This window comes from Canis lupus, chromosome X (assembly GCF_011100685.1).
Source record: "Canis lupus familiaris isolate Mischka breed German Shepherd chromosome X, alternate assembly UU_Cfam_GSD_1.0, whole genome shotgun sequence".
In the NCBI taxonomy this organism is placed as follows: domain Eukaryota; kingdom Metazoa; phylum Chordata; class Mammalia; order Carnivora; family Canidae; genus Canis; species Canis lupus.
In genome coordinates, this window is record NC_049260.1 from 47,489,738 (window position 1) to 47,509,883 (window position 20,146).

A 20,146-nucleotide genomic window follows, 5' to 3' on the forward strand; every position below is an offset into this window, starting at 1 on the left:
GACAAACCGTGAGAGATTCCTTTTTTTTTTAATAATAAATTTATTTTTTATTGGTGTTCAATTTGCCAACATACAGAATAACACCCAGTGTTCATCCCGTCAAGTGCCCCCCTCAGTGCCCGTCACCCATTCACCCCCACCCCCCGCCCTCCTCCCCTTCCACCACCCCTAGTTCGTTTCCCAGAGTTAGGAGTCTTAATGTTATGTCTCCCTTTCTGATATTTCCTACCCATTTCTTCTTCCTTCCCTTCTATTCCCTTTCACTATTATTTATATTCCCCAAATGAATGAGACCATATAATGTTTGTCCTTCTCCGATTGACTTATTTCATTCAGCATATAATAGCCTCCAGTTCCATCCATGTTGAAGCAAATGGTGGGTATTTGTCATTTCTAATGGCTGAGTAATATTCCATTGTATACATAAACCACATCTTCTTTATCCATTCATCTTTCGATGGACACCGAGGCTCCTTCCACAGTTTGGCTGTTGTGGATATTGCTGCTAGAAACATCAGGGTGCAGGTGTCCCAGTGTTTCATTACATCTGTATCTTTGGGGTAAATCCCCAGCAGTGCAATTGCTGGGTCATAGGGCAGGTCTATTTTTAACTCTTTGAGGAACCTCCACACAGCTTTCCAGAGTGGCTGCACCATTTCACATTCCCACCAACAGTGTAAGAGGGTTCCCTTTTCTCCTCATCCTCTCCATCATTTGTGGTTTCCTGCCTTGTTAATTTTCCCCATTCTCACTGGTGTGAGGTGGTATCTCATTGTGGTTTGGGAAATAAAGGGTTGTTGCAGAAGGGGAGGTGGACGGGGACATAGGGTAACTGGATGACGGGCATTAAAGAGGGCACATGATGAGATGAGTATTGGTTGTTACACTATCTTGGCAAATTGAATTTAAATAAAAGAAAGAGGGACAAAAACATAGAGCTAAGAAGGTGAAGCTGTACCAGTTTACTATTATTTGCCTATTAATTTGAAGCTTTAAGATTATCTTTCACATTGATTAAACCAACAAAAATAAATTGTAAGTAGGAGTGACTAAACTGAGGACTTGTTTATTACCTAGATGTTTTTTTCCTACTAGACAGGATACCTTCATGGAAAATTATTTCACTAGCCAACGAGACAACATCTTCCGAAATGTGGAAGTTCTGATATATGTGTTTGATGTGGAAAGCCGTGAACTGGAAAAGGATATGCACTATTACCAATCATGCCTAGAGGCCATTCTGCAGAATTCTCCAGATGCCAAAATCTTTTGCTTGGTACACAAAATGGATCTGGTACAGGAGGACCAACGGGACCTGGTAAGAAACATAAAGGATGCTGCATGAAATGGTTGACTTGCTTTCTGAATTTCTTTTGTAGAGATATAGGTAAATAGTATGATTATTTTCAGGAAGAATAAATCTCAGCATAAGTAAAGTTCTGTCATGTTCTTAAAAATACTCATCAATTTTCCATCATAAGAGTAATATACCCATTTGGCAAATATTTTTCAGATTTAGGTAAGGAACTTGTCAATGTGATATCATTAAGCATTTTTTTTGTTTTTTATTTGAGTAAAATTAACATATAATGTTATATTTCAGATGTACTGTATAATGATTCACCAGTTCTATATAGTTCTTACTGCTTACCAAGATAAGTGTTTTCTTAATCCCCTTTATCTATTTCATCCATTTCTCCACCCCTCCTCTGTGTCACCAGGAGTTTGTTCCTGTATTTAAGAGTCTGTTTTCTTGTTTGTCCCTCTTTTTTTTTCTGTGTATTGCTTTGTTTTGTTTCTTAAATTCCACAAGCTAGTGAAGTCATATGGTTTATATGTTTCTCTGACTTATTTCACTTAGCATTATACTCTCTAGGTTGATCCATGTTCTTGAAAATGGTAAAATCTTATTCATTTTTATGGCTGAATAATACTGCATGTGTGTATGTGTGTATATAACATATCTTCTTTATCCATTCATCTATGGATGCACACTTGGGTTGCATCTATATCTTGGCTGTTATAAATAATGCTGCAATATAGGGACCCATATATCTTTTTGCATTTGTATTTTTCTTTTCTTTGTGTAAATACCCAGTAGTGGAATTACTGGATCCTGTGGTAAATCTATTTTTAATATTTTCGGGAACCTCCATACTTTTTTCCACAGTGGCTGCACAAATATGCATTCCCACCAGGAGTATACCTTTTTCTTCACATCCTCATCAACACTTGTTATTTTTTGCTTTTTTAGTTTAGCCATTCTGAGAGTTTAGCTTAGCTGTTCTGAGAGGTGTAAAGAGGTACCATGTTCTCGTTTTATTTTATACTTCCTTGATGGTTAGTGATGCTGAACATCTTTTTGTTTTTTTTTTTTGTTTTTTTTTTTTTTTTGAACATCTTTTTGCATGTGTTTCCATCAGTATGTCTGTCTTCTTTGGAAAAATGTCTATTCAGATCCTCTACCCATTCCTTAAATTAGATTATTTGTTTTTTGGGGGCTTGAATTGTTTAAATTCTTTATATATTTTAGATACTAACTCTATTAGATATATCATTTGCAAATATTTTCTTCCATTTGGTAGGTTGCCTTTTTGTTTTGTTGATGGTTTCCTGTACTGTGCAAAAGCTTTTTATTTTTGTGTAGTCCCAATAATTTGATTTTGCCTTTGTGTCTCTTGCCAGAACAAACTTATCTAGAAAAATGTTTCTATGGCCAATATCAAAGAAATCACTGCCTCTGTTTTCTTTTAGGAATTTTATGATTTCAGGTCTCACATTTAGGTCTTTAATCCATTTTGAGTTCATTTTTGTGTATCATGGAAGAAGGTGGTTCAGTTTCATTCTTTCATATGTTGCTGCCCAATTTTCCCAACAAAATTTGTTGAAGAAACTATTTTCTATTGTATATTCTTGCCTCTGTTATGGTACATTAATTGATCATATAAACATGGGTGTATTTGTGCTGTATTCTGTTCCATGGATCTACGTGTCTGTTTTTGTGCCAGTACCGTACTGTTTGGATTACTATAACTTTGTAATGTATATTGAAATCTCGGATTCTGATACCTCTGGTTTTCTTCTTCTTCAATATTGCTTGGACTATTTGGGGTATTCTGTGGTTCCATATAAATTTTAGGATTATTTGTTCTAGTTTTGTTAAAAATCCTGTTGGTATTTTGATAGGATTGCATTAAATCTGTAGATTGCGTTAGGTAATTTGGACATTTCAACAATATTTGTTCTTCCAATTCATGAGCGCGGAATATCTTTTCCATTTGTTAGTGTCATCTTCAGTTTCCTTCTTCAATGTGTTACAGTTTTCAGAGTACAGGTTTTTCACCTCCTTGGTTAAGTTTACTCCTATGAATTTTATTTTTTGGTGCAAATATAAATGGGATTATTTTCTTAATTTCTCCTTCTTCTTCATTATTATTATTATTATATAAAAATGCAATAGATTTCTGTATATTAATTTTGTATCTTGAAACTTAACTGAATTTATCAGTTCTAGTAGTTTTTTGTGGATTCTTTTGGATTTCGCTATGTAGTTTCATGTCATCAATAGTGAAAGTCTTACTTCTGCCTTACCAATATGGATGTCTTTTATTTCTTTTTCTTGTTTGATTGCTCTGCCTAAGACTTCCAATACTGCGTTGAATAAAAGTAGGAGAGTAGACATCCTTGTCTTGTTCCTGATCATAGAGGAAAGTTCTCAGTTTTGCAACATTGAGAATGATGTTAGCTTTGAGTATTTCATGTATGGCCTTTATTATGTTGAAGTGTGTTTCCTCTCAACCTACTCCATTGAGAGTTTTTATCATGAATCGATACTATATTTTGTCAGATGCTTTGACTGCAACTATTGGAATGATCATATAGTTCTTCTTTCTCTTACTAATGTGAAATGTCACATTGATTTGCAAATATTAAACCACCCTTGCATCCCAGAAATGAATGCCACTTGATTATGGTGAATGATGTATTACATTACATTACATAAATACATTTTTAATGTATTGTTAGATTCAGTTTGTTAATATTTTATTTGAGGATTTTTGCATCTGTGTTCATCAGTAATTTTGCCTGTAGTTTTCTTTTCTGTAATGTTTTTTTAAGATTTTATTTATTCACAAGAGAGGCAGAGACATTGGCTGAGAGAGAAGCAGGCTCCCTGAGGGGAGCCCGATGCAGGACTCCATTGTAGGACCCCAGGATCATGCCCTGAGCCAAAGGCAGGTGCTTAAACCACTGAGCCACTCAGGTGTCCCTTTTCTGTAGTGTTTTTATGTGGTTTTGGTATCAAGGAAATGCTGGCCTCATAAAATGAATTTGGGAGTGTTCCTTCCCCATCTATTTTTTTTAATAGTTTGAGAAGAATAAATATTAACTCTTCTTTAAATGTTTGGTAGAATTCAACTGTGAAACATCTCATCCTGCACTTTTTTGTTATTGGGATTTTAATTGATTACAGATTCACTTGCATTGCTAGTCTGTTGCTAGTCTGTTCATATTTTCCATTTCTTCCTCACTGCGTTTTGTGAAATTACATGTTTTTTGGAATTTATCCATTTCTTCTAGGTTGTTCAGTTTGTTTGCCTGTAAGTTCTTATAGTAGTGTCTTATAATCACTTATATTTCTGTGATGTTGATTTTATTCTCTTTCATTGGTGGTTTTATTTATTTGATTCCTGTTTTTTTTTTCTGGATAAGTCTGGCTTAAGGTTTATCAATTCTGTTGTGCTTTTTGAAGAACTAGCTCCTAGTTTCATTGACCTATACTGTTGTTTTTTTTTCTAGTCACTATTTTATTTCTGCTCTAGTCTTTATTACTTCTTTTTAATTGCCTTTGAGCATTTTTTCTAGTTCCTTTATTAATTTTTTTTAGATTTTACTTATTTCTTTTAGAGAGAGCACAAGTTTGGGAGGAGGAGAGGGGGAAGAGGAGGGAGGAGGGTAAAGAATTGTAGGGTTTTATTCCTTATTGAGATCACAACCTGAGCTGAAACCAAGAGTTGGATGCCCAACCAACTAATCCATCCTGCACCCCTCTAGTTCTTGTAAGTGTAAGGTTTGGGTTGTGTATCTGAGATTTTTCCTGCTTCTTGAGATAGGTCTGTGTTGCGATTATCTTCCCTTTTATAACTATTTTGTTGTATTCCAGATATTTTGGATCATTGTGTTTTCATTTTCATTTATCTCCATGTTTTTTTTTTACTTCATCTTTTATTTCTTGGTTGACCCATTCACTCTCTATTACCATGTCATTTAGCCTTCATGTATTTGTCTTTTTTCCAGATTTTTTTCTTGTGATTGATTTCTAGTTTTGTACTATTGTGGTTAGAAAACATGCATGATATGCTTTCACTCTTTTTTAATTTACTGAGACTTGTTTTGTGGCATATCATGATGTATTCTGGAGAATGTTTCATGTATACTTTAGAAGAGTATATTCTGTTTTTGGATGGAATGTTCTGAATATATCTGTTACATCTGGTCCAATGTTCAAAGCCACTGTTTTTTGGTGTTTTTCTGTCTGGATAAAATATCCATTGATGCAAGTGGGGGTGTTGAAGTCCCCTACTGTTATTTTATTATTTTATTACTCTCAATACTTGTCTTTGTGTTTATGTGTTTATGTTTCTTTTATTTTTAAAGAGAGCAAGAGCATGAGTATGGGGGGGGGTGTTGCAGAGGGAGAGAGAGAATCCTAAGCAAGCTCCACGTGGAGGCTGATGCAGGGCTCAGTCTCACAACCCTGAGATTATGACCTGAGCCTAAACCAAGAGTCCGATATTCAACCCACTGAGCCATCCAGGCACCTCTGTGTTTATGTTTCTCCTTGTATTTAGGCACTCCTGTGTTGAGTACATATTTATAATTGTTCTATCCTCTTGTTGGATTGTTCCCTTTGTCATAATGTAGTGTGCTTCGTTGTTTCTTTGTTACAGTGTTTTAAAGTCTATTTTGTCTTATGTAAAGCATTGCTATTCCATCTTTGTTTTCATTTCCATTTGCATGGTAAATGTTTTTCCATCCCTTCATGTTCAACCTGCATATGTCTTTAGGTATGAAGTGAGTCTCTTGTAGGCAGCATAAAGATGGGTCTTGCTTTTTATACATTCATTCACCCTGTGTCTTTTGATTGTAGTACTTAGTCCATTTAAATTCAAAGTAATTATTGATTAATATGTACTTATTGTCATTTTGTTTTACAAAGTTTTTATAGTTTTATCTGTATTTTTTTCTTCTCTTGCTCTCTTTCTGTGTGGTTTGATGGCTTTCTTTAATGATATGTTTGGATTCCTTTCTTTTTTTTTTGGTTATCTATTACAGGTATTTGATTTATGGTTACCATTAAGCTCATATATAACATGCCTATAGCAGTCTATATCAAGTAGATGGTCATTTAAGTTTGCACCCATTCTCAAAGTACTAAATTTTTATGTCCCTTCAACAATGTTTTATGTGAGGGCAGCCCGGGTGGCTTAGCAGTTTAGCGCCGCCTTCGGCCCAGAGCGTGATCCTAGAGACCTGGGATCGAGTCCCACGTAGGGCTCCCTGCATGGAGCCTGCTTCTCTCTCTGCCTGTGCCTCTGCCTCTCTCTCTCTCTGTGTCTCTCATGATTAGATAAATAAAATCTTAAAGAAACAATGTAAAAAAAACAGTGTTTTATGTGTATGTCATAATTTACATCTTTTTCTTTTTTTAAGATTTTATTCTTTTTTTTAAGATTTATTTATTTATTCATGAGAGACACACACACAAGGTCTCCAGGATCACGCCCTGGGCTACAGGCGGCGCTAAACCGCTGAGCCACTGGAGCTGCCTCATCTTTTTAATTTCTAAATCCATAGACTGATTTTTATAGATGCAATTGACTTTATTCCTTTTGTGTTTAACCTCCATACTGGTTTTGTAAGTGATTATAGTTTACTACTTTCATTATGTTTGGTAAAGTATTCTTGGTTGTAGATTTTTTCCTTTTAGTACTTTGAATATGTCCTGCCACTGCCTTCTGGTCTGCCAAGTTTCTGCTGAAAAACTTACGGGATTTCCTTTGTATATAATTTTTCTCATGCTGCTTTAAAAATTCTCTCTTTATTACTACTTTTTTCCATTTTAATTTTTTAAAAATATTTTACTTATTCATGAGAGACACACAGAGAGGCAGAAACACAGACAGAGGGAGAAGCAGGCTCCTTGCAGGGAGCCCGATGTGGGACCTGATCCCCAGACCAGGATCATACCCTGAGCCTAAGGCAGACACCAAACCACCAAACAACCCAGGCATCCCACTCCATTTTAATTTTTATGTGTTTTGGTGTGGACTCCCTCAGGTTGTTTTTTGGGGGGTGCTCTCTGTGTCTCCTGGATCTGGATATCTGTTTCTTTCTCCAGATTAAGGAATTTTTCAGCTATTATTTCTTCAAAAAAATTTTCTGCCCCCTTCTCTCTTTCTCCTGGAATCCCCATAATGTAAGTGTTACTACACTTGATGATATTGCAGCTTCCCTAACCTATTATTATTTTTTATTACCCTTTTTTTTCCCTATTTAGTTTGGTTGCTTTCCATTAACTATTGTCTTCCAGCTCTCTGATCCATTCTTCTGCCTCCTTTAATCTGCTATTGATTCCCTCTCATGTATTTTTAATTTTAGTTATTGAGTCCTTCATTTCTTATTTGCTTTTCTGTCCCTCTGTTGAGGGTGTCACTAAGATCTTCCACTCTTTTTCTGAAATCCAGTATCTTTATGACCGTATCATGCATATTGCTTATCATTGTTTCATTTAGCTGTTTTGCTGTTGTTTTGTACTGTTTTCTCATTTGGCACATATTCCTCTGTCTCCTCATTTTATCTAACTTTCTGTGTTTGTTTCTATGTATTAGGAACATCGGTTATGTTTCCCAATATTGAAAGTAATGGTTCTATGAGGAAAAAGTCCCATGGTGGCCTGTAGCACAATATCCCCTGTTTAACAGAACCAGGTGCTTCAGGAGTTTCTTCTGTGTGTATTGTATGAACCCTACTCTTCTGTTTGAGCTGTGTTTGCCTTCAGATCAGTATGCTGCAATGGTCCACCTTACCTGTTGCACACACACTGGGTAGGATTTGGTCCCTGTGCTGTTAAGGGGCCAGTCTGAGGCTGTTGTGGGCTTATCATTGGATGGTTTCAGTGGTCAGGTTTGTTTACAGGGTCTACAGTAGCACCAAACTGCTGGGTGCTCTCCTTGCATTGTCTACTGAGAGGCTTTCGTTGGTGGACAGAGTCTGCAAACAAACCAGCTCTCTGCCATCGATATGTCCGTTAGGGCTGAGATAGCACCTACCTGCAGGGCGCCCTCTCTGCCTTGTCCCCTGAGAGGTTTTTGTTGGTGTTTGGGGCCAAGAATCAGGCCAGATTCCTGCAGGGGCTGCCGATGTACTGTTTGACAAGACACTATATTTGCACTACCAGTTACAATGTTTGGCTGCTAGGGCTGTATTTATTATCTTCTCCTCTCCCTAAGACAGGAGTCACTTTGGAGTGGTTCTGGCCCTTTCCATGGCTTCTTGCAGGATAAGACATGCAGGAGCTGACTTAGAGAGACTACTGCTGTGTAGGGGAGATTGGATAGGATTGATATGCAGGAGATTGTGGTGGCAAGGTGCATAGTGTTAGCAAGGAAAGCGGAGAGTGTTCATGGTGTTTTCTGCAAGTGTCCAGCTATCTAGGCTGGAGGTGTGGAGAGAAATGGTGCTCACCAGTTCTTTTGTTCTTGGAAAAGTTTCTTAAAGATCCCTTGCCCTCTTTCACATGTTCTGAGATTAGTAAATAAGTCTCTTTCTTGTGTACCCTAGGCACTTTTCACACTGCTGCTTTTATGCTGTATTTCAGTGGAGATGTTTGATATGCTGGCTCTTTGAGGATGAAGATTTAGTCTCCTATTGTGTTTCACCTCTCCCAGAGCTGAGCCAGCTGATTTTACATGAGGTTAAACTCTCTGGTTACAAAAATTCACAAAGTTAAGCCCTGCATGTTTTCAAAGCCAAATGTTATTGGGGCTCATCTTTCTACTGCATCCTAGTATATCTAAGTGGGGTACCTACTGAGGGGTCTGTTCCTTTCCCTTCTTTTTTTAAGATGTTATTTATTTATTCACGAGAGACATAGAGAGACAGTGGCAGAGACATAGGCAGAGGGAGAAGCAGGCTCCCCACAGAGATCTTGTTGTGGGACTCCATCCCAGGACTCCAGGATCACTCCCTGAGCTGAAGGCACATGCTCAACCACTGAGCCACCCAGGCATGCCCCTTTCCCTTCTTCATTCTTGTAGTATCCCTCCCATTTGTGGTTAGTCTAGCTGAGAGTTTGGTTCCCCACATCTCTGCCCCTCCTGCCCTTTTCAATGTGTTCTCTTTTCTTTAACTGTGGAAAGTCTGTTTTCCAGTCTTTGGGCCATTTTTTGGGTTGGTGGCACTCATGTGGCTGTTATCTATGCATGTCTGTGGGACAAAGCTTAGTATCCTCCTACTCCACTACCTTCTCCATTTATAGCCTTCTTTATATATCCTTCTGTTTGCTGCCCATTTTATTGTCCTTCAGAATAGGTAGTTATTGTCCAGGCTGGAAGACCCACCAGAGGTGAGATGAAGAAAGGTTAAAGCTATCACTGGGTTGCCTTAGGAAATACATATGCACCAATGGGAGTACCAATCATATTGTATTAAGCTCACTGCCATGTCCCCTTTAATTACACTGATATGGTATCTTTGCCTTCTTTTATAGCATGTGGATTAGTATATGTAAATTTAAACCAAAGAAGACACAGTAGAAAGAGAAGATTCCTAGCTAGCTAGCTATGAGACCCAGGACTGGCAAGTAACAAATATAGTCCATCTTTAGTTTATGCAGTATAAAAAGGATTTGATTTTAAAGTCTAAGCTGAAAGAGAAGATCCTCTAAGGTAAGAAAAGCAGTTTTAGAATATTTTGGTGATGTAGAAGAATTCAGTTCCTTTTTGAGTTGGAGCCTAGGAGTACAAGGATACCTCTTTATTTAAAGGATTTTTTTTGGTAACAGCTGTGGTCAGGAATACTTTTTTTCTGTAACTAGTTATAGTATTGCCTCCAGTATTTCAGTGTTTGGGTATGATTTGGTGTTTCTAAAGTAAGCTTACAGGCTTTCACAAATGATTTCACAGGGTTCTGTATTTGACTCTGAAAATTAGTAGTTTTGAGTAGTATTTTTTCGTTCAATCTCTCTTTTTCCCACTAAGTATTAATTCTGTTGTAATTCAGCAGAAAATTCTGTGTGTAGGTTGGGTTTTGAGATTTTGAGGGCTGTGTTACTGTTATTCTTGCTGTTTTTTTGTTTTCTGTTCTGTTTCTTTTATTTTTATTTTTTTTTAATTTTTATTTATTTATGATAGTCACAGAGAGAGAGAGAGGCAGAGACACAGGCAGAGGGAGAAGCAGGCTCCATGCACCGGGAGCCCGATGTGGGACTCGATCCTGGGTCTCCAGGATCGCACCCTGGGCCAAAGGCAGGCGCCAAACCGCTGCGCCACCCAGGGATCCCTCTGTTTCTTTTAAAAATCATTTCATTCCCTGGCCAAATTTGCAGTAGAAAAACAGAGCATTCCAATAAATGAGGTCCTTATGGATTTTTTAAATTACTTTTTATTAATCAACTTACCATTTTCTAAATGCTTATATATCCTCAAAGATACATTAATGTTTTTTGTGGAATTCTAAGCCTAATTAGTAAAAGTATACTCCATTTCAGTAAAGATTCAAACTTCCAAGTCTAGAAGTCAAAGTGACTAGGGCACTTCCCCAAATATCAATTTCAAGCTAGATAGATACTTCTCTGTGTGTGTATGGGATCCCCAGATAAACAGAGCCAGTAAGTGTGTGTGTGTGTGTGTGTGTGTGTGTGTGTGTGTGTGTGGTCAAGGTGAGGGGAGAGGGATTGGCTGATTGACTGGTTTGTTTTTAAAGAGTTGACTTATACAATTATTGAGACTGGCAAGTCTAAATTTTGCAGGGCAGGCTAGTAGGCTGGAGACACAAGAAAGAGTAATTGTTGTATCATGAGTTAGAAGTCAGGCTGGAGGTAAAATTCCCGGTTTCTGTGGGATGGCGTTTTTTTTTCTCTTAAGGCCTTCAGTTGATTGCATAAAGCCAACCCACATCATGGAGGGGAATGTGCTTTACTTAGTCTACTAATATAAATATTAATCTTATTTAAAAACCCCTCACAGCAAGATCTAACTGGTATTTGACCAGATGTCTGGATATTGTGGCCTAGCCACATTGATATATAAAATTAACCATCACAGTGTGTACACACACTCACTATAAATCTACCCAGTCATCGAAAATATCTGTGTATATATATTTGTACAAATAGATATTCTTCAAAGTGTATGTGGGCATATATACATAGATAACGTATCCAAGATAAATAGATTGTGTGTGTGGGGGTTATATCTATATAGCCAAATAAATACAGTCCATTCAGAATTAACATATATGAGTGTATGCACATATTTGTGTGAGAGAAATATATCTACAAAGGTTAAAGTATTTTAAGTTACAATATCACTATCTTAAAATGACGCAGATAGGTGATTTGGAATGTAACATTACTCTGTATGGTAAAATTTTTTTCCCATCACAGTGCTCTCAGTGAGTACTCACACAAACACCAGAAGCCTGGAGAATTCTAGTAGCTGTTGTACTTTTAGACCTGACCTGAAATAACTTCTGCCGTCCTAGTTCATGAAGTAATGTACACGCTAAAAAATTCCTCAGAGGAAATGCTCCTGTTTAAGATACACTGAAATAATTACATCTCAGATTTTGCAATGAAAGAGAAGAGCTGTTATATTCTGATCTATACGTGGACTTTTTAATTCAGATTTTTAAAGAGCGAGAAGAAGATCTGAGGCGCTTGTCTCGCCCATTGGAATGTGCTTGTTTCCGAACATCTATCTGGGATGAAACTCTCTATAAGGTGTGTATGTTTCCCTGAGATCCCTCATTTTAAGAACATGAAAAAGAGCTAAAAAGAGTATTGTCAAAAGTAAAAGATTTTAAACTCTGTAATACCTATTTAGATGAGTTGAATAAAAAAAAGAAATTATCTACAATAAACTTTTTGAAAAACATCAAATTTAACCTTAAGAGATTTTTATTTTGATCTTAGATTGTGTTGAGATACTTACCAAGTCACACTGAATTAGCCAGTTTTATGATGATTAATTTGATACTGATGTTTTGTGACAGCAGAGGTTTCACTGCCATCATCCATTGTGACCTGTTGTGGTCTCAATGCTGATTGGAGCTGTATCTAATATTCAGATACCTCTTTAGGATATAAACTAGTCTGCCTCAGTTTGGATGGCAATAGAATAACAATAGAGAAGAGACTGGAGAAGGGAGTCTCATAATGAGACACATTTTGCCTAGTATATGATAGCTTCAACTTTCATGCCAAATTGGGGACTAGCATTCTTTTCAACCAGGAATTTTTTCCATTGCTGGAATGGATACCACATTGCTTGCAGTTGTTATAGAGGTTACAACAATAGCTGTGTTACAGACTAAGCTGAAATTACCTTATTGGCACATAGGCTCCTTATCCTGCTGCCCTTTCTCCAACGAGATCTAGTGATTTGAAAAACTGCCCTCTTTGGGGTCCTCTTGTGGTCAGTCGACCTTTCCTTCAGACTGCTGCTAGTATCCGTTGACAAGTCTGACTCTGGGTGGGAAAGCATCCTTCTCTGTCGCTGGTAGCTACAGCCTCAGTATCAACTGCATCTGACAAGTACCTACAACCAGAGAAGCACAGAAACCTGATTTGCCAAGGAGAAAAACCAATGAACATTAAAAATAGCCATTGATTTATTTTTTAACCTAATTCATTTTTCCCCAATATTATGTTGACCCAGCCTCACTCTAATAACAGATCATTTTGAGATACCTGTCTAGGAAATACTGCTCTAGATTAATTTGGGCCGAATTTCTCTCAAAGCCTTATTCCCATAGAACAGGTAACCGTGAATAAGGATGGACATGACGCACTGATAAGAACCAACTGCGGTGTGAAGGATGGCAATACATAACACGACCAAAGACAATTGGCTAATCACAACACTGCTGTGAGTGACAATGTCTCTGCTGTGGTTAGCTTTGGTGCCTTCTCCAAGGTAAATTCAGCAGTGACATTAACACCGACCTGGGAACTTGGAACCTGAACCCCCATGCTTAAGTAATAAAACTTAATTGGAACAAAGACATAGCACTACTATCTCTTACATCAATGTTGCGTAGAGCTGACTTAAATTTTTATATTGTTTTATTCTACAAGCACTCATTGCATATCTGCTTGATGTTTTTGGACACACAAATTACTAAGACCAGGTTCCTGCCCTCTAGTAGGGGAGAGGAGAACATTGTAAAGCTTACTAGACAATTGGAAGGAATTATTACAATGGAAATGCAAATAAAAAAGCTTTAAGAGAATAGAGGGAGGGTATGGTTAATTCCAACTCCTTTCATTCGTCATACTTCTCTGGATGAAGTCAGTTTTAGGGAGACACACAATGGACCATTTTTAATTCAATTGGATCAATAATTATATAACTGACAATAAAACTTTTGGAATGATAATGCCACTAATTTCTCTTGTAATTTCTTTTGTATGTTATCCCATTGAGGGGAGGGGCCATTTTTCCATGTGACTCTGATTTTTTTTACAAAATCTATTCTCAGATTTATGGTAAATGTAGAATTGTTAAGTTCTGATCTTTTGAGCAGTCTACATTATTGGATTTAAATATTTGTTGAATGGCTGGATTGGAAACTTTTTATTTGGCCCAGTAAACCAGAGTTTTCAACTATTCCTAAGGCAGACATGATGGAATTAAATTATTATTTTTTTTAAATTATCAATGGAAAGAAGTTTCTCCAGCATTTTATAAATGTTTGAAACTTTAAAAAATTCCTACTGAAGGATAAAAAAATCAAGTATTAGCTTCATCTACTCATTTGTGTTATATCATAGTTGTTAAGTGTTTGGGACTCACTATCATATTTTGCTGTCCATATGTTACAGTGTACTTACTCATTTGCAGAGGTCCAAGACTGGCTACCTGTTAGTAATATTACACTGTGCTTCTGTTCTGTTAGGCTTGGTCCAGCATTGTCTATCAGCTGATTCCCAATGTTCAGCAGCTGGAAATGAACCTAAGGAATTTTGCTGAAATTATTGAGGCGGATGAAGTGCTTTTGTTTGAACGAGCTACTTTTCTGGTGAGAACTTTCTGCTTTCTGCTCTGCAGATGTACTTCACACTCACTACTTCTGTCCAGGAACAGAGAACAACATGTTGCTACTTATAGGAAGAACCTTTTTCCCTTTTGTCACTACATCAGCATGTATAACCTTATTTACAAAGTAGTATTGTCAACAAGTGACCTGAAAGAAGTCCTTTGCTATGTAGCTCTTTAGTAGTTAGTAAATCTTAGATTTTATAAGTATGTCTTATTATAAAGTTTAGATTATTTGTGCTAATATCATTTGTGTTAAAGGATTCCTAATTTTCTATTGACTTTTATTATGAAATGAGGGGTATTATCCTTGTGAGAAAAGTCTCATCCCACTCCTTTCTCCAAAAGACTGATTTGAAGACTTTTAACATGGAAGAGGTGTAATGGTCATCTCAGTGACATAGCTAAGAAGTCAGATGGAGAGGTAGAAGGGGAAGAGGCACCTTGGTATTTTTGTTTTTCTTATATAAATTTAGCTTAACTATAGTACCTACTGAGGGGAATGCAATATTATAAGTAAAATTTTAAAGAACAGTAGTAACAGGATCCCTGGGTGGCGCAGCGGTTTAGCGCCTGCCTTTGGCCCAGGGCGCGATCCTGGAGACCCGGGATCGAATCCCACGTCAGGCTCCCAGTGCATGGAGCCTGCTTCTCTCTCTGCCTGTGTCTCTGCCTCTCTCTCTCTCTCTCTCTCTCTCTCTCTCTCTGTGTGTGTGACTATCATAAATAAAAATAAATTAAAAAAAAAGAACAGTAGTAACAAACTAATTTGAGATGTCACAAAGCACTGCATAAGTAATTGATCAGTTTAATAAATACAACTCTAAGAGCAACCCACAGTAAATAATTTGTTTCTGAGCTCTACCAATGCCTGGTGATTTTAAAAAACACTTCTTGGGACACCTGGGTGGCTCAGCAGTTGAGCATATGCCTTCAGTTCAGGGCATGATCCTGGGGTCCAGGGATCGAGTCCCGTACCAGGCTCCCCAGAGGGAGCCTGCTTCTCCTTCTGCCTATGTATCTGCCTTCTCTCTGTGTCTCTTATGAATAAATATTAAACCTTTAAAAATAAAACATGTTTCTTTGTTTTTCAACTAACATTAATGAATATAGAAGCATTTTTTTCATTTAAATTCAGTTAGCCAACATATAGTACATCATTAGTTTCAGATGTAGTGTTCATCACTTGCATATAGCACCCAGTGTTCATCACATCACATGCCGTCCTTTTTTTTAAAATTTTATTTATTCATTCATGACAGAGAGACAGACAAACATAGGCAGAGGGAGGAGCAGGCTCCATGCAGGGAGCCTGACGTGGGACTCAGTCCCAGGTCTCTAGGATCAGGCCCTGGGCTGAAGGTGGCACTAAACCGCTGAGCCACCGGGGCTGACCTCACATGCCCTCCTTAATGCCCATTACCCATTTACCCCATCCCCCCACCCACTTCCCCTCCAGCAACCCTCAATTTGTTTCCTGTAGTTAAGAGTCTTTCATGATTTTTCTCCCTCCCTGATGACTTCCCATTCCATTTTCCCTCCCTTCCCATATGATCCTCTGTGCTGTTTCTTATATTCTACATATGAATAAAACCATATGAAAATTGTCTTTCTTTGATTGACTTATTAAAACACATTTCTAAATCTATCTGAGCTTCGTTCCTCTTCTATAAAATGGAGATGATATATCTATGTCTTAAGTTTATTGTGTGAGTTAAAAGGGGACAAGGTAAGAATGTTAAGCCCTAATGCAAAGCTTAGCATATAGTCGGCAAACTAATAAATGTTGGTCCCTTCTGCTATTATAACAACAGAGGGCAGAGAATGCAGACTATAATTTTCCCCCTTCCTTTGTGAAAACATTTATAACTGTAGCCATGTTTGTGAGTCATACTTGTTTCTAAGTGGTAGAGCTATGGCAAGGAGTCCTAACCAGGAGTGTCTTTCTGCCTCAGCTCACTGGCAGGGGTCACTTGCTTGCAATTATACTACCCTGCATCTTCTTTTGCTACTAATGTGAATCACAACAAACAAGTGAGCTATTCTGATCATCTTGGTGTACATGGCATAGCAGAATCCTGCTTTCAGCGGTATTCCACCACATATGATCATAGAGTAATCTCTGTGATCTAACCTAATATAAGCTCCCTATTCCTCACTAACAGTAACAGGTGGCTTTGGTTTCTCTTGAAGACCAAGATTAGTTATGATAGACCATTTTCACTGAGGGGGTTGAAGTCAAGCAAGGGGAACCTGTTCCACCATTGGTCTAGAAATTACCTTTTGAAAGTTTCCCATGGTTCCAGTAAATTGCCCTGTAAATTTTCTTCTGGTGAGTGACTCACTTTTGCTTCCTGCTGGAAACTTTATATCTGAATATTCAGCCTGTAGGAAATATGTGATTTTATTGAAATCTGAATGTGTTAGGGGAAATATTTTTAGCTGACATGGGTGTCCATAATTAATAAGTTCATTTGTAAATAGTAAATCCTCTGAGGTGGTAATCCCTTAGTTAAGATTTTTATTATTTTTTATGTTTATTATTTTATTCATAATTTTTAGAATGTTTATTTTAATTCCTGTTAACATACATGTTATATTAGTTTCAGGTATACAACATAGTGATTCAACAATTCATACATCACCTTATGCCCACCACCACAACTGTACTCCCTTAATCCCCATCATCTATTGAATCCATCTCCCCACCCATCTGCCCTCTAGTAACCATCAGTTTTTTTTCTATAATTAAAAGTATGTTTCTTGATTTATCATTCTCACTTTCTTACATTTTCCCTTTGTGTGTTTTGTTTCTTAAGTTCCACATGTGAGTAAAATCATGGTATTTGTCTTTTTCTGAGTGACATTATGCTTAGTATAGTACTCTGAAACTCCATCCATGTCATTGCAAATGGCAAGATTTCATTCTCTTTTATGGTTGAGTAATATTCCTCTGTGTGTGTGTGTGTGTGTGTGTGTGTGTGTGTGTGTGTGTGTGACATCTTATTCATTCTTCAATTGATGGACTCTTGGGCTGCTTCCATATCTTAGCTATTGTAAATAATGCTGCTATAAATTTAGCATTCTTGTATTATTTGGGTAAATACCCAGTAGTGCAATTACTGGATCATAAGGTAGTTCTATTCTTAAATTTTTGAGGAACCTCCATACTGTTTTCCAAAGTGGCTGCACCAGTTTGCACCAGTACAAGAAAGTTCTTTTTTCTCCACATCCTCACTAACATCTGTTGTTTCTTATGCTGTTCATTTTAGCCATTGTAACAGGTGTGAGGTGATATCTCATTGTAGTTTTGATTTGTATTTTCCTGATGATGATGTTAGGCATCTTCTCATATGTCTGTTGCCCATCTGTATGTCTTTGGAGAAATGTCTGTTCATGTCATCTGCCTGTTTCTTAACTGGATTATTCACTTTTTGGGTGTTGGGTTGTATAAGTTCTTTATATTTTGAGGGTATTAATCCTTTATCAGATATGTCATTTGCAAATATCATCTCCCATTCCATAGTTTGCTTTTTAGTTTTGCTGGTTTGTTTCCTTTGCTGTGCAGAAGCTTTTAATTTTAACATTTTTCCAGTAGTTTATTTTTGCTTTTGCTTCCCTTGTATTGCGAGTCATTTCTAGAAACAAGTTTGTATGACCAATGTCAAGGAAGTTAACTGCTTATGTTCTCTTCTAGGATTTTTATGGTTACAGGTCTCACATTAGGTTCGTTATCCATTTTGTGTGTGGTATATGAAAGTGGTTCAGTTTTATTCTTTTGCATGATACTACCCAGGTTTCCCAACACCATTTGTTGAAGAGACTGGTTTTTTTCCCAAATAGATGTTTTTTCCTTCTTTGTCAAAGATTAACTGACCATATAATTGTAGGTTTATTCATGGATTTCCTGTTCTGTTTATCTCTGTGTCTGCTTGGTGCCATTACTACACTGTTTTGATCACTACAGCTTTGTGTGAAGTCCAGAATTATGATGCCTCCAGCTTTGCTTTCCTTTTTCAAGATTGCTTTGTCTATTCAAGGTCTTTTGTGGTTCCATACAAATATTAAAGTAGCTTCTTCTAGTTCTGTGAAAAATGCTGTTGGTATGTTGATAGAGATTTCATTAAATATGTAGATTGCTTTGGGTAGTATGGAAATTCTAACAATATTTTCTCTTCCAATCCATGAGCATGCAGTGTTTTTCCATTTCTTTGTGTTATCTTCAACATTTTATTGTTTCCAGAGTACAGGTCATTCACCTCTTTGGTTAGGTTTATTCCCAGGCATTTTTTTTATTTTTGTTGCAATTGTAAATGCTATTGCTTTTGTAATTTCTCTTTCTGCTGCTTCATTACTGGTGAATAGATGTTCAAGGGATTTCTGCATGCTGATTTTGTATCCTGCAACTTTAATGAATTTATCAGTTTTAGCAGCTTTTTGGTGGATTCTTTTGTGATATATATGTATATCATCATGTCCTCTGCCAATCATGAATGTTTTACTTCTTCCTTACCAATTTGGATGCCTTTTATTTCTTTTTGTTGTCTGATTACTGTGGCTAGGACTTCCAGTGCTACGTTGAATAAAAGTGGTGTGAGTGGATATCCTTGTCTTGTTCCTGACCTTAGGGGGAAAGCTCTCAGTTTTTCTCCGTTAAGGATGATGTTAGCTGTGGATATTTCATGTATGGCCTTTATTATATTGAGATATGTTCTCTCTAAACCTACTTTGTTGAGGATTTTTTTTTAGGATTTTTTTAAATAAATTGATGTACTTTGTCAGATGCTTTTTCTGCATATAGTTTTTACCCTTTCTTTTATTTATGTGATGTATCATGTTGATTGATTTGCAATTATTGAATAATCTTGTAACCCAGGAATAAATCTTGCTTGATCATGGTGAATGATTTTTTAATGTATTGTTGAATTTGGTTTGATTGTATTCTGTTGGTAATTTTTGCATCTGTGTTCATCAGGAATATTGACCTGTAGTTCTCTTTTTTATTGGTGTCTTTATGTGATTTTGGTATCAGGGTAATACCTCATAGAATGAATTTGGAAATTTTTCCTCCTTTTCTATTTTTTGGAATACTTTGAGAATAGGCATTAACTCTTCTTTAAAGGTTTAGTGGAATTCACCTGTAAAGCTATCTGGCCTTGAACTTTTGTTTGTTGGGTGATTTTTGATTCCTGATTCAGTTTCTTTGCTGGTTATCAATCTATTCAAGGTTTTTATTTCTTCCTGTTTCAGTTTTGATAGTGTATATGTTTCTAGGAATTCATCCATTTCTTCTGGGTTGTACAGTTTGTTGGCATATAGTTTTGCATAATATCCTCATATGATTGTTTGCATGGTGGTTATTTCCTTTTCATTTATGACTTTATTTATTTGGCTCCTTTCTCTTTTTTTCCTTGGTAAGTCTGGCTTAGAGTTTTGTCAATTTTATTAACTTTTTTAAAGAACCAGCTTCTGGTTTCATTGATCTGTTCTATTATTTTTAAAATTTTCCGTATCATTTATTTCTGCTCTAATTTTTATTATTTCCTTCCTTCTGATGGATGGATAAAGAAGATATGATGGTTTAAGTTTTGTTCATTGTTTGTTCTTTACCTCTTTTATGTGTAGAGTTAGCTTGTTTGATATTTTTCTTCTTGAGGTAGGCTTGTAATGCTATAAACTTCCCTCTTACAGCTGGTTTTGCTGCATCCTGGAGGTTTTGGACCATTGTGTTTTCATTTTCATTTATTTTCTGATACTTTTTAATTTCTTCTTTGATTTCTTGGTTGACCCATTCATTGTTTAGTAGTATGTTATTTAATCTCCAT

At 36.7% G+C, this 20,146-nt stretch overlaps 1 protein-coding gene and 1 long non-coding RNA gene across 8 annotated transcripts in view; one reads left to right on the forward strand and one right to left on the reverse strand.

The window, feature by feature from the left end:
• The window catches only part of RRAGB (Ras related GTP binding B), a 38,093-nt gene that overhangs the window by 13,425 nt on the left and 4,522 nt on the right, over nucleotides 1–20,146 (forward strand). For 6 of the 7 annotated variants that reach the window (XM_038587542.1, XM_038587539.1, XM_038587541.1 and 3 more), the window contains 3 exons: nucleotides 1,096–1,318; nucleotides 11,909–12,004; nucleotides 14,182–14,304. In XM_038587542.1, coding sequence (XP_038443470.1) covers nucleotides 1,096–1,318; nucleotides 11,909–12,004; nucleotides 14,182–14,304 — 442 coding nt within the window. The remainder of the gene's footprint in view (nucleotides 1–1,095; nucleotides 1,319–11,908; nucleotides 12,005–14,181; nucleotides 14,305–20,146) is intronic. The other variant, XM_038587544.1, reaches the window with a different exon arrangement.
• LOC119878069 lies at nucleotides 800–16,707 on the reverse strand. The gene is made up of 3 exons (XR_005386285.1): nucleotides 16,602–16,707; nucleotides 12,609–12,821; nucleotides 800–1,315 (listed from the first exon to the last, which is right to left on the reverse strand). It is a non-coding gene; the product is annotated as an uncharacterized LOC119878069 (long non-coding RNA).